The sequence below is a fragment of the Cryptomeria japonica genome, chromosome 1, assembly GCF_030272615.1.
Source record: "Cryptomeria japonica chromosome 1, Sugi_1.0, whole genome shotgun sequence".
In the NCBI taxonomy this organism is placed as follows: Eukaryota; Viridiplantae; Streptophyta; class Pinopsida; order Cupressales; family Cupressaceae; genus Cryptomeria; species Cryptomeria japonica.
The window spans coordinates 522,625,580-522,637,428 of record NC_081405.1 but is presented as its reverse complement, the minus strand read 5'-3'; the positions used below and the strand labels follow the sequence as shown (position 1 = coordinate 522,637,428).

At 37.0% G+C, this 11,849-nt stretch overlaps 1 protein-coding gene across 1 annotated transcript; it reads right to left on the bottom strand.

Annotated features, from left to right (window-relative positions):
• Nucleotides 1-538: 538 nt before the first annotated feature.
• LOC131060031 (elongation factor G, chloroplastic) lies at nucleotides 539-5,397 on the bottom strand. The gene is made up of 4 exons (XM_057993126.2): nucleotides 4,698-5,397; nucleotides 1,700-3,108; nucleotides 1,080-1,592; nucleotides 539-898 (listed from the first exon to the last, which is right to left on the bottom strand). Exons 1-4 carry the CDS (start codon nucleotides 5,005-5,007, stop codon nucleotides 731-733), a joined length of 2,400 nt encoding a protein of 799 aa, XP_057849109.2. The 5' UTR covers nucleotides 5,008-5,397; the 3' UTR covers nucleotides 539-730.
• Nucleotides 5,398-11,849: the final 6,452 nt, after the last annotated feature.

Sequence of the window (11,849 nt, the reverse complement as noted above, 5' to 3'; positions counted from 1 at the left end):
GCAATTGTACTCATTATGATTTATCTCTAGGGACGATTGTCATTCAATTGAGGTACTGTTTTCTGACACATACTTGTCCTAGGATGCTATGATGCATTTTTTTAAGCTGAGATGCCACAATGCTTACATGTAATGGATCTTTGGATGGAGAATTTGTTGGTTGTTTAGAATAATCTGACAGACAAGTCGAAACTCCAAGAGGTGTTGTCCCTAACCGAATGCAAATCTCTTATTGAATTCTACCATGTAGCGATTACTTTTGACTTGAGAGCTAGGCTTATATGCATGCCTCTAGAGTGTTAACTATGTATTTTCTGGGACCAGAATTGAAGTTGCGAAAATATCCTGCTTGACTTAGGCATTGACTTTGTTCGTCTTCTCAGAAATTTATATTTATCATTTTATGGCCCATTTATGTGTGCCAAGTGCATACCTAGCTTTTGCACCCACCTAATATGCCACGTCACTTTTCAATGTTTCATAACTTCAAAGGTATAGCAACACATGCAAATAAATTAGGATTTGAACTGTCGTACTCTTGTAGCAAATACTTGGGCTTTGATCTCTTCCATCAACAAGTGCTGATGGTGTTTTTCTACAATTTACCAACGAATGAAACAGATAGACAAAATGATAGTATTTTCATGCATTAGATACATTTATCATTTTATGGCCCATTGATTGCTTGGACATCCAGCTAATACAATTTCATAAAATTTTCGCCCAAACATCATGCAGCAACCTGTTCAGACTTTGTGGAAATTTGAGTTTGAATATGCTGAGGTACCACATCAAACTTATCAAGTTGCATGGTATAAGATGCACGGCCTTTGGTCATACTACGGAGTGTACTCACATACTGAAACATCTCTGCCAGTGGCACCAATGCATCAACAACCTGCATCCCTGTAACTATTAGCATGCTTCTCCAATGCAATGCAATTGTGAAGAAAATATATTCAATCGTATACTAAGTTATAATTTCTCAAATGTGTACAACATACATAAAATTTAATGCTCTTTTTTTAACAAGACAAACAGAAAAGTATGTTGATACTATGGCTACAAAAATGGCAAACCTTTAGTCCTCCTGGCTTATCACCAAAGCTGTGGATTTGACCACGCCTTGAATTGAGATCACCAATAACATCTCCTAAATGCTCCTCAGGTGTCACAACTTCTACTTTCATTATGGGTTCCAGCAATTTTGGGCCTGCCTTTCTCATTCCTTCCCTGAAAGCCCCACGAGCTGCAAGCTGGAATGCTAATACACTGGAGTCCACATCATGATACGATCCATCTGTAAGGGTAGCCCGCACATCAACAACAGGGAAGCCTGCCAGAACACCATTGCCCATACACTCTTCTAATCCCTTCATTACACCTGGTATATACTCCTTAGGCACAACTCCACCCTTAATTGCACTCTTGAATTCATACCCACCACCAGCTTCCATAGGTTCAAATCTTATAGTTATGTCTGCAAACTGGCCTTGACCACCTGATTGTTTCTTGTGCACATACTTAACTTCTGCTGTCTTGGAGACGCTTTCTCGATAGTTCACTTGAGGTGCACCCACATTAGCCTCAACCTGAAAAAACACAGGACATACAGTTGTAATATATTCTGGGGAAGTTAAATAAAGAAAACAAAATTATTTGCTTAGGTGATGGTTTGAAAAGTAGGAAAAACACATGCCTTGAACTCTCTCTTCAAACGATCAACAATGATTTCCAGATGCAACTCCCCCATTCCTTCTATTACAGTTTGGTTGCCTTCTTCATCTCTTGAGAAGTGGAAAGAAGGATCTTCCTGAGCAAGTTTGATAAGACCCATGGACATCTTATCCACATCAGCTTTTGTTTTAGGTTCAATTGCAACCTTAATAACAGGATCGGGAAAGTTCATCCTTTCCAGCACAATGGGTTTCTCTGGATCGCAAAGTGTCTCTCCAGTTATAGTCTCCTTCAAGCCAGCAAGTGCTACTATGTCCCCTGCCACAGCAGCCTTGACTTCCTCACGGCTATTTGCATGCATTTGCAATAATCGTCCTATTCTCTCTCTCTTTCCTTTGTTGGAATTAAGCACATATGATGCAGAATTTAGCTTGCCAGAGTAAACTCTTACAAATGTAAGAGACCCCACAAATGGATCTGCCATAATTTTGAAAGCAAGTCCTGCAAATGGTTCATCATCACTTGGGCGTCTTTCTAGGATCACCTCTGGATCATCTGCATCAGTCCCCTTCAATGGTGGTAAGTCAAGAGGAGAAGGCAAAAAATCCACAACAGCATCTAATAAAGGCTGCACACCTTTATTCTTGAAAGCTGAACCACACATCACTGGAACAAATTTAATGGCTATGGTGCCCATTCTGATCAGTTTCTTAATTGTTTTCTCATCAAGCTCTTCCCCCTCGAGATATTTCTCCATTGCTTCATCATCAATTTCCACTATAGTTTCAAGCATTTGGTTCCTATACTCCAAGGCCAAATCTAAAAGATCAGCTGGAATGTCTTCATAGCTGAACTTTGCACCTAGTTCTTCCCCTGACCACACTATTGCTTTCATTCGGATCAAATCAACAACTCCTCGAAAGCTATCCTCTGCCCCAATTGGGATTTGCAGAACAAGAGGTTTTGCCCCTAGGTTTGTTATTATCATATCTCTAGTCCTGAAAAAGTTTGCTCCAAGTCTATCCATTTTATTAACAAAGCAAATCCTGGGAACTCCATACCTATCTGCTTGTCTCCATACAGTCTCTGACTGTGGCTCCACACCAGCCACACTGTCAAACAAACAAATAGTCCCATCAAGCACCCTAAGAGCACGCTCCACTTCCAAAGTAAAGTCCACATGACCAGGAGTATCAATAATGTTTATACGATGATTATTCCACACAGCTGTTGTTGCAGCAGAAGTGATTGTTATGCCTCTTTCTTGCTCCTGCTCCATCCAATCCATCGTAGCAGTCCCTTCATGAACCTCCCCAATCTTGTAATTTCTGCCTGTGTAAAATAATATCCTCTCTGTGGTAGTAGTTTTTCCTGCATCTATGTGGGCCATAATTCCAATGTTTCTATAATCTGAGAGTGGCACCTCACGATCTAATGAAATCAAAGCAAAGGTTATGTAAGAACACTCAAAATTGTATACAAAAAGCAGTTAACAGAAAAAAGCTACCATCACAGACTAAATTATGCCATTTGTAAATAAAACAAACACTGAATCGTTAACAGAACAAACACTACAATGTAACAGAGTTTTTAAAGTCAATAACAATTTTAAAAAGTATAAATTATTAACAAATCGGCTACGTAACAAACAAAAACCTCAGGCTGAAACTGCAACGTAACAGGGTTTCTAAAGTCAAATGATGGTCCTGGGTAGAAGTAAATGTTATCCATTATTCAACTGATAAGAAAGATTTGGCACAAGCTACCCATTATAGAAACCCCCCAGGCATGGCAGCTAAGCTAAAGACAAGGAATCTAATTCTGTGTATATGGTATAATTTGTGTGGGAAAATTTAGTTGTGTATATGGTTTATGTGGACAAATTTAGTAGTATTTTCAACAACAAACACAATTCAGCAAAACGCAATTGCCAGAAAAACGTGGAAGTCATTCATAGCTGAAAGAATTATATGTGTGTAAAATGAACTGTCAGCACCCAACATAGCAAATCTGGTGTGCAGAGTAATTGGTTTTTAAAATAGTCACACAAAGCTTTAGGAGCACAAGATGATCATAGCGTGCTGCAAGAATTAAACTAAGCTACTACAATCCTGGGTACCTGATTTCAGAAGACAACCAAAGCTTGTACTATTCCAAATCTCAAAGAAGAGGTTGAAATTTTACTCAGAATCATTGAGCGTTTTGTCTACACGTGCATTGCATAGACAAGGTTATCAGGAACCCAGAAAATAAGCTGCTTGCCGTCCCCAGCCCCAATCTAATCAACACCTTTCCCTTCTACAGGAATACACTCCCTAACAGTAAAATTGCCCCATATCTGCACCAACAAAACAGATAGGGAAAAATCGAGAGTAGACAATGTTTTTGGCTACTAAAGATATTCCTGTACCCATAATTCAAAACAAGAATTGCGAAATAATTTAATAGAAAATAAAAACATAAAAGAACAAGAAAAATAACATCCAATAACAACAGTTAAGGGCGCTTCAAACAAGTTGCAACACGTCTAGTTTGTTGGTAAATGTTGATTAAATCAAATGATAATTGTCAAATCTAGCAAATCAACTTATCAAGAAATTTCCTACACTAACTACCCATTAGAATTCCTTTCCCCCTGTTGGGACATTGTGTCAATTTTAATCTGAATTGAACATTAGTATTGAGAAAAAAAGAGTCTTTTATGGTTAAGAAGACATCGGCACAGATGCTTGAGCTCAGAACTGGGAAGAACAAAAGCACTATTTCATAGCATATGGCATCTTTCTTCCTCTATTGCCAGCAACTGTGGATGGATGCATCTCTTCTCTTATGGTTGTAAAGTGTAAAAGGGGAGTATGCTGGCTGTTAACTGTGGGGTGAAAGAATTTCTTAAGAAAATTGTTGGAACAAAATCAAATGTGTTTGCAGCATATATCCAAAAACTTAGAACAAAAGCAAATTCAGAATAGAAATGAATTGCAGCTGAAAAAAAAAACGAATAAATAATTTTCTATACTTACCACCATCTGCAGCCATGCACACAATGGGCATTCTCTTCGAGACATTTGAGACAGAGGCCTTCTGAAGCAACCGGCTAAGATTGAGTCTCGTCCTCTGTATTGAAGATGAGGATGAGGGTAAAGGAAAGCTTGCTAAACTCTTCAAATTATGAAAGGAATTTACTACAAAACCTTTTTTGTTTATTCTTCTGCTACCATTATGCTTGCGGCCAAGGCCACCGTTATTCTGGAAACTATTATGGCCAAGGCCATTATTGTTCTGTAAACTGCTGCGAGAGAAGCACTTCGCAACCTTGAGAGTTTCAGCCATTGTTTACTGAATTTATTTAATGAGAACCCTAAACCCTACAAAATCCTTCAGGCCCTCCTTGCTTTGCCACAGCTGCAATGGATTGCTTGGGCCTTATTGTTTGGGTTCACTTGGGCTTACATTTCATTTTGATTTGGATGTTGTTTGGACTTATGCGAGAACGGGTGGAGGATAGTACTTCTACTCCAATGACTTCATGATCCAAACAAACCCAAAGCCGGCAAATGAAAGGTTACTAGGCTACAAACGTGGAATGCAATAACGCAGCTTAGGTGTAACCCTGCATCTCTTAAAGGGGAATGAAATGTAAAAGTTCAGCGATTAATCAATCTCTCCTTACATATAGAAATTTGATATACAGAGTGTGTAATTTTAACAATTGGGATTTGCATCCGATTTTACCAAGAAAAGAACGCCGGTACGTTTTATGTAAGAAACATATTCATCAATTGAGAGTCTCCTAATGCTAGGTCACATATGTAGGGATGCGTCTATTCTGGTTCTAAAAAGGCAGTATGGAGGGACTAACACGCATGTTAGTTGCACGTTTTACACCGTCGATTTTGCATTTAACGGTTGCGATTGACTAACCTGTCACTAACACGCTGTACGAAAGGTCTGTTTTGGAGCCAGAATAGTCGCGGCCCATATGTAGGTTCAATGGGCATGTTGATTATTATATTTTTAATGTATGAAATTTTTGTTGGACATATTTTTTTTTTTAAGTGTCATAAATGTATTTTATATAAGATAGAAATTCATATAATATTTTTTATTGTAAAATTATAGAAAAATAATTAAATTCAAAATTATATATTATAATTGAAACTATATCTTTTTTAGAATTTGTTAAGAGTTAAATTTTATCACATTTGAGATTTAGATATAATGTCGTTGTTGATCTCAACATGAATGTATCTTAAAAGGTGTGTTGGAATGATAATGTACTTCCCAATAGAATTTGAAATGAGTGTCAAGTCTATCTGATGTTCTCATTGATATACATACTAGTATATCTATATTCAAAAAAAAAAATATACGTAAAATAATGCCGAGAGATATCATAATTGTCTTGCATGTTTATTAGTTGTCGAGAAGGATATGGAGCTGAATAATGTTGCACATTTTCACTCTCATTAAAGATGTAACCGTTTCATATACTTAGAGACAAGTGACAATGATTCTATTTTATTCAGAGTAATAAAATAATACTTATAGAGAAACTGAAACATGTATGCATTTACCTATCATATACACGTCAAATTTATTCAAAATCATTTTTTTTGTTTACGGATATTTGTATGTCAGTGTAGATGCCTCTCAGCATAATAACTCCTTGTAGAAACAAATATAATCTTTATTGTAAATTAACAAAAAATAATAATAAAATTAAAATCTATGAAAAAATGACTCAAATAACTCTTATACATGATGGTGTACATACACTCCAAGCTCTTAAGAGCAAATCCACACCTTTACACTATTCCCTAATTTAAGCTCCTTTGGTGAATGCTAGTTCATTCAATATTTAAAAAAGGAATGATCTTCATTAATTACCAATTTTTAGTAAGGTTGAAGTGTAAAATTGCTATTAACTATTTAACCATTGAAGAATGCGATGTTTATGTAGAATATAAAGATATGAAACAACTTTTGCAAAATCTATGTACATGGTCTATTGTGTTTTTATCATGATTGGTATAGTAACATGAATTGGATAGATAAAAGAAACATAAAATAAATAAAAAAATAGAATTTCAATCCTAAGATATCAATTGACAACAAAAATTATATTAATTACATTTAATATTTTCAAAGAATATTAAAGTTGAGAACAACAGTAGTACAACATCAAAGAATATTAAAGCTAGTGATGAAATTAATATATCAGTTAAATCATCAGCAAATATTTCCACAACCAAGTAATTGTTAGGATAGGTGCAGTTATAGAAAATTTAAAGAAAAATGCCTTGCTCTTTTAGCATTAGGTAGCAAAGAAAGTTGGTGCAGTTATCTTATCCCTTATGCGATCCTCTCACATAACGAAGGCTAGCGTCTTCAGGGAGATTCATTCAAGCACAATAATCAAATCCATCATACAAGTCTAATTGAAGCCAAACTCAATACATAGACCAGAAACATCTTTATCAAGTATCATTCATGCATACTTGCACTTGTGTTTCACCTATACGAATTCCTTTGACTGAAAATTAAAGAAAAATTCTTCTAAATAAAAAAGAAGAATTGAGGCAATCTGTTGTTGATTAAGTCAAAGACTTCATCATAGTGAAGGGTTGTTTACCATCTATAATGGCAAAAATATTAGGGATCCCTCCAATGATGTAGTAAAACCACTATTATTTTGCTTAGAGACCACCACATTAAAGAGAGGTGAACCCACTAGATCTAGCCTCAAATCAACAAGGATAGGGTTGAGAATTATTAGTGGATTCACTGGAATGGAGATTGATACCTTTTAAGTTGAATTGTGAAGATGTTGAAGTTAGGGTAAATACGTTGAAATTGGAGTAAGTGTGCATCAATAATGAGCTACAATCATCAGATCGAGCCATGAACCTGGATCTAAGCAATATGTGAATGTTCGGATCAATTTCCATAAGGTCATCCTAATTTTTGGGACCATAATGCTCGTTGCTCTGGTCCTTCACACTTTTCATCGTTCAAAGGGGAACAAGTTCATCTCTATGAATAAAGTTGATCTTGAGAATTGCAGCTCCGTATCTATTCCTGCACACAATATAGAAGGGAAAATGGTTGGGAATAGGGGTTTGCCTTAGGTCAAACCTTGGTTTTGGAATTAACTATGAAATAAAAATGAAATGTAATTGAATTATTGTAATGGAAATGATTTCCTTTTGAGGGAAATGTTGAATAATGTCTGAAACACTAGTGATATACCTTTTATGGAGTTTTGTTTGTCTCCACAAGGAATTAGGGTTTCATGAAGTCTTCATAAATATAAAACATGAATGTCAACTCCAATGCTTGAATCTTGACCTTCCTTTTGCTCCAATGCTTGAAAGAAGACTGGTTGCTTTCTCACTCAAATTTGAATGCTTGATGAATTGAACAAATGTGTCTTATATATCAAAATGAGAGGGGTAGACCTCCTTTTATACATACCTGTGAAAAAACAAATTAATTTTCCAACATTATCCAAAACGGGATCAAAATTCTCGCTCAAATTGAATGACTATTGTGAGGTCCCAAAATGGGTCTTGATTGGGAGGACCAAAGTGCTAGCGCCGTGGTCCTAACCAATCAGGGACACAAGAAGTTGGGGAGAAAGGTGTGCATGTTGAAAAAATGAGTTATTTGCATGGTGCGAGTAGAATTGGGGCTCTGATCAAACCTCGAGACACAAATGTCAAGGTGACGACCCAAATAAGGACAAAATTATAAGGGAGTACAATTTAGGATGCTACATTTAGTCCCCATTTTAGTGGGAGTATGAGGCTACGCATGCTCTCGATAAAGTACAAAGGTTTACATTGAAAAATTTCATCAAGATATTAAAGAGGCAAGACACACTAAGCCCCTAGCAAACTTTAGGATCTCACTACTTCAACATCAAGATAAAAGGGACATCATAAGAGAAAGAGATAGACAAAATCATGATTGCTAGCCTAGTAAGGTTCAATTACTATGAGCCGTGAAAAAGAAAAATACTAAAATTACAAAGCAAAAGGCTTAGTTTGCAAAGTAACTTGAGTATTGAGATATGTGATAATATGTGCATAAAATAAAACATTGAGCAGAGTGTATGCCCCCATGTTAAAGCGATTTCATATGCCTCAATAGGAGAAATTACTTTAAGGTAGCATACATGCATCCAAAAGACAAGCACATTATCACAATGATATGCCCCCAAGAAAGGACAAATCAAAGGATAATGGTCACAAACACAAGGTTTCTACTAACTTTGGGGTTAGTATGCTCTTATGATAAATAATGTATATCATGAATTATATTTGCAAATTGAATTGACCTCATCCCCCAAAGGAAGTAGAACCACAATGGAAGAAGGGCACATATGTCTTTTGAGTCAACATGGAAGAGACCAAAAGAGATTTCAATGCTTTACATCATCCTCAAGTAGACAACACTAGGGACAACAAATAGAAGAAGTGAGCTATAAATAAAAGAATGTTACGAACAAGAGAGAGAGAGAGAGAGAGAGAGAGAGAGAGAGAGAGAGAGAGAGAGTCTATGACATGAATGAAGCTAATCAAGCAAATCATTTGCCTTCCAATTTCGTCGAACATTGTTTTGGGAAGGTGGACAATATGCAAGAGGAGCAACTTCGAGCATAGTAGATGGATCTACTACAAGTTCTAAACATGGACCACGCTCTAATGATGAGTCACTTTGTTTTCTACTAGGATCTAGGATTAATGCTTTTGAAAATTGTTTAGATAAATCATTGTCAACATCAACAAGTTCATATTCATCATTAGAACCATTAGCATCAACATTGTTAGCATGAACATCATTTACATCCATTTCTTCATCAAGATTAATAAAAATAAGATCTTTAACATGAATAGAACATGAACCATCATCTTTCTTAAGCATTTTTAATCTTGGAGATTTAGGTTGAAATTCCTCCCTAGGGTTAGATGAAGGTTGAACAAATGGGATCATGTCAATATTTGGGGTCTTCGAGGAGGAAATAGGTTGAGAAGCAAGTTCATGAGCCTTAGCATGATGTCTCCATCAGTGTTCTCTCGCACAACAATTTCGTTTAGTTTTAGCTAAGGATTGTGAAGGTTTAGGATCAATGAACATAGGCTTCTTCTCTTTCTTTAATGAAGAACGAATAGGAGAAGGTCTACTAGGTTGAAAGATAGGAGATGTCAGACGCTTTCCTTTGTAAGATGTAGGAGGCATGATTACAACATATAAAGGGGGAATAGAAGGTGTAGGAAGGAGACCAGGTCCATCATGTGGAGGAGGAATAGGTCTAGGATCTCTAGGCTTACTTAAAGATAGGATCATCTCATTCTTCCACTTTTAATAAGATTGAAAAAGAGCATCACTACGAGGCTTAAGAGGTTCAAATTATGTAGGCCAAAAGTAATCAAGGTTAACATCTCCACACCTCACCGTGGGTTGGTACATGCTATGATTAATTGTTATGATTTTGTCATTATGAGGAAATTTTAAGCATTTATGAATAGTAGAAGGGATCGTTTTCATGTAAGAGAGACAAGGATGTCCCAACTTCACATGAAATTGATCTGATGTAGGAATGATAGAAAAAATGACATCTAAGCACTTAGTACCAACCTCAATAGGAAGCACAAGAGAAACTTATTGACTCTAAATTTTACTTTGAAAGCAAACAGCCTTATGGGAAATTCAGTGATGGGGGACGTATTATGCGAGACTCACTGAATGACCTTCGGATTTAAGAAGCCTGTTCTTCCTAATAGTTTTGGGAAAAGGGAAAGAAGAAACTTAAAAGCAAAATAATCTAAACTACCTAGGCGATGTGCCAGAACATTCTGTGAAAGCATTAACAACATATAAAACCCAGAAATATGCGATCTTGAAGCCCATTCAACAATTTACATATCCGAACAGAACCACAATTAAGAAACAATTAAGATCCCTTTACAACATAAATAAATATCAATCACGCATCTACCAGATAACAAGTGCAAAACATAGTTTAATCGACAGAGTCTTAGATATGTATTTCTAAAGTCATCAGAATTACAGGGAAAAGAACAGAAAACTATCAAAGCATACTGAAAAGAGGCATCACAAAGGCCGCAGACACAATTTGATTAACCTTTCCTTGGGAAACAACAATAGCTAAAAGGCTAAAATTCTATCTAAGAAAACTTAATTGTTCTTTCAAAGTTCTCCACTCCCAAAACAGGGAAAAACAAAGCATAAATAGAGCCCACAGCTCTGCTAACAACTCAAACATCTGCCAGCCATGCACAACCACCTTTGAAACATAAAAACATTGTCGTGGCATCCCATAAGAACACACCCAGCAAAATGGCCTCTAAGGTCGTTACTCCCATTTAGTCGCGACGATCTTCACACCTGCCTGAATAGAAAATAGTTTGTGCTAACTGTAGCCTGGCAGACAACGTACCCTAAATAACACATGGCATCTCAGGGGGACCCCCACAGAAGGGCATCAAAATAGAAATAATATCGACAGCGCGGAGATGCCATGTGTCATCATCTTTCTCAAGATACAGGGTGGGGTCCAACAAAAAATCGAGTCATCAAAAACTGATCCACTTGGCAACTTCATGTTCCTCCAAACCTCGAACATAAAACGTGGGCCATCAGGGGCAATGCCAAGATGACATTTGGCCCGTACGTTGAGCGCAATCGGAAAGTTAAAAAAGGAAAAAGGCGCCCTGATCAAAATTCCGCCCGTGGACTTCAACTGAAAATAATGTGAACATTTCTTGGCGACTAAAAGGGGGAATTCCGCCTGCGGAATGCAAGAACCCAAAATTGTTGGTTCGGAGACCAGACTTCATGCCAGGATGGGGCGGAGTAGGTCAAAGACCTGCTGCAATGAGGACCAATCTTCCTTGGAGGGCAATACTTGTGCTTCCAGATTCTGATAATGCTGATCCAAGTAGATAATTTCATCAAAAGGCAAGCCTACTGGTTCATCATGGACCAACTTCAAGAGTGCATAGAGCTGAGCTAGGGGGTGCAGGAGACGTTCAACCTCTTTTGCCAAGGTGGGATCATTCAGGCGCTGGATGAAAGTCTTGTCCTATTGCAAACGCTCGACCTGACTTAATACTTGTTCAACCCCCAGTACAGAACCATCAGCGGGG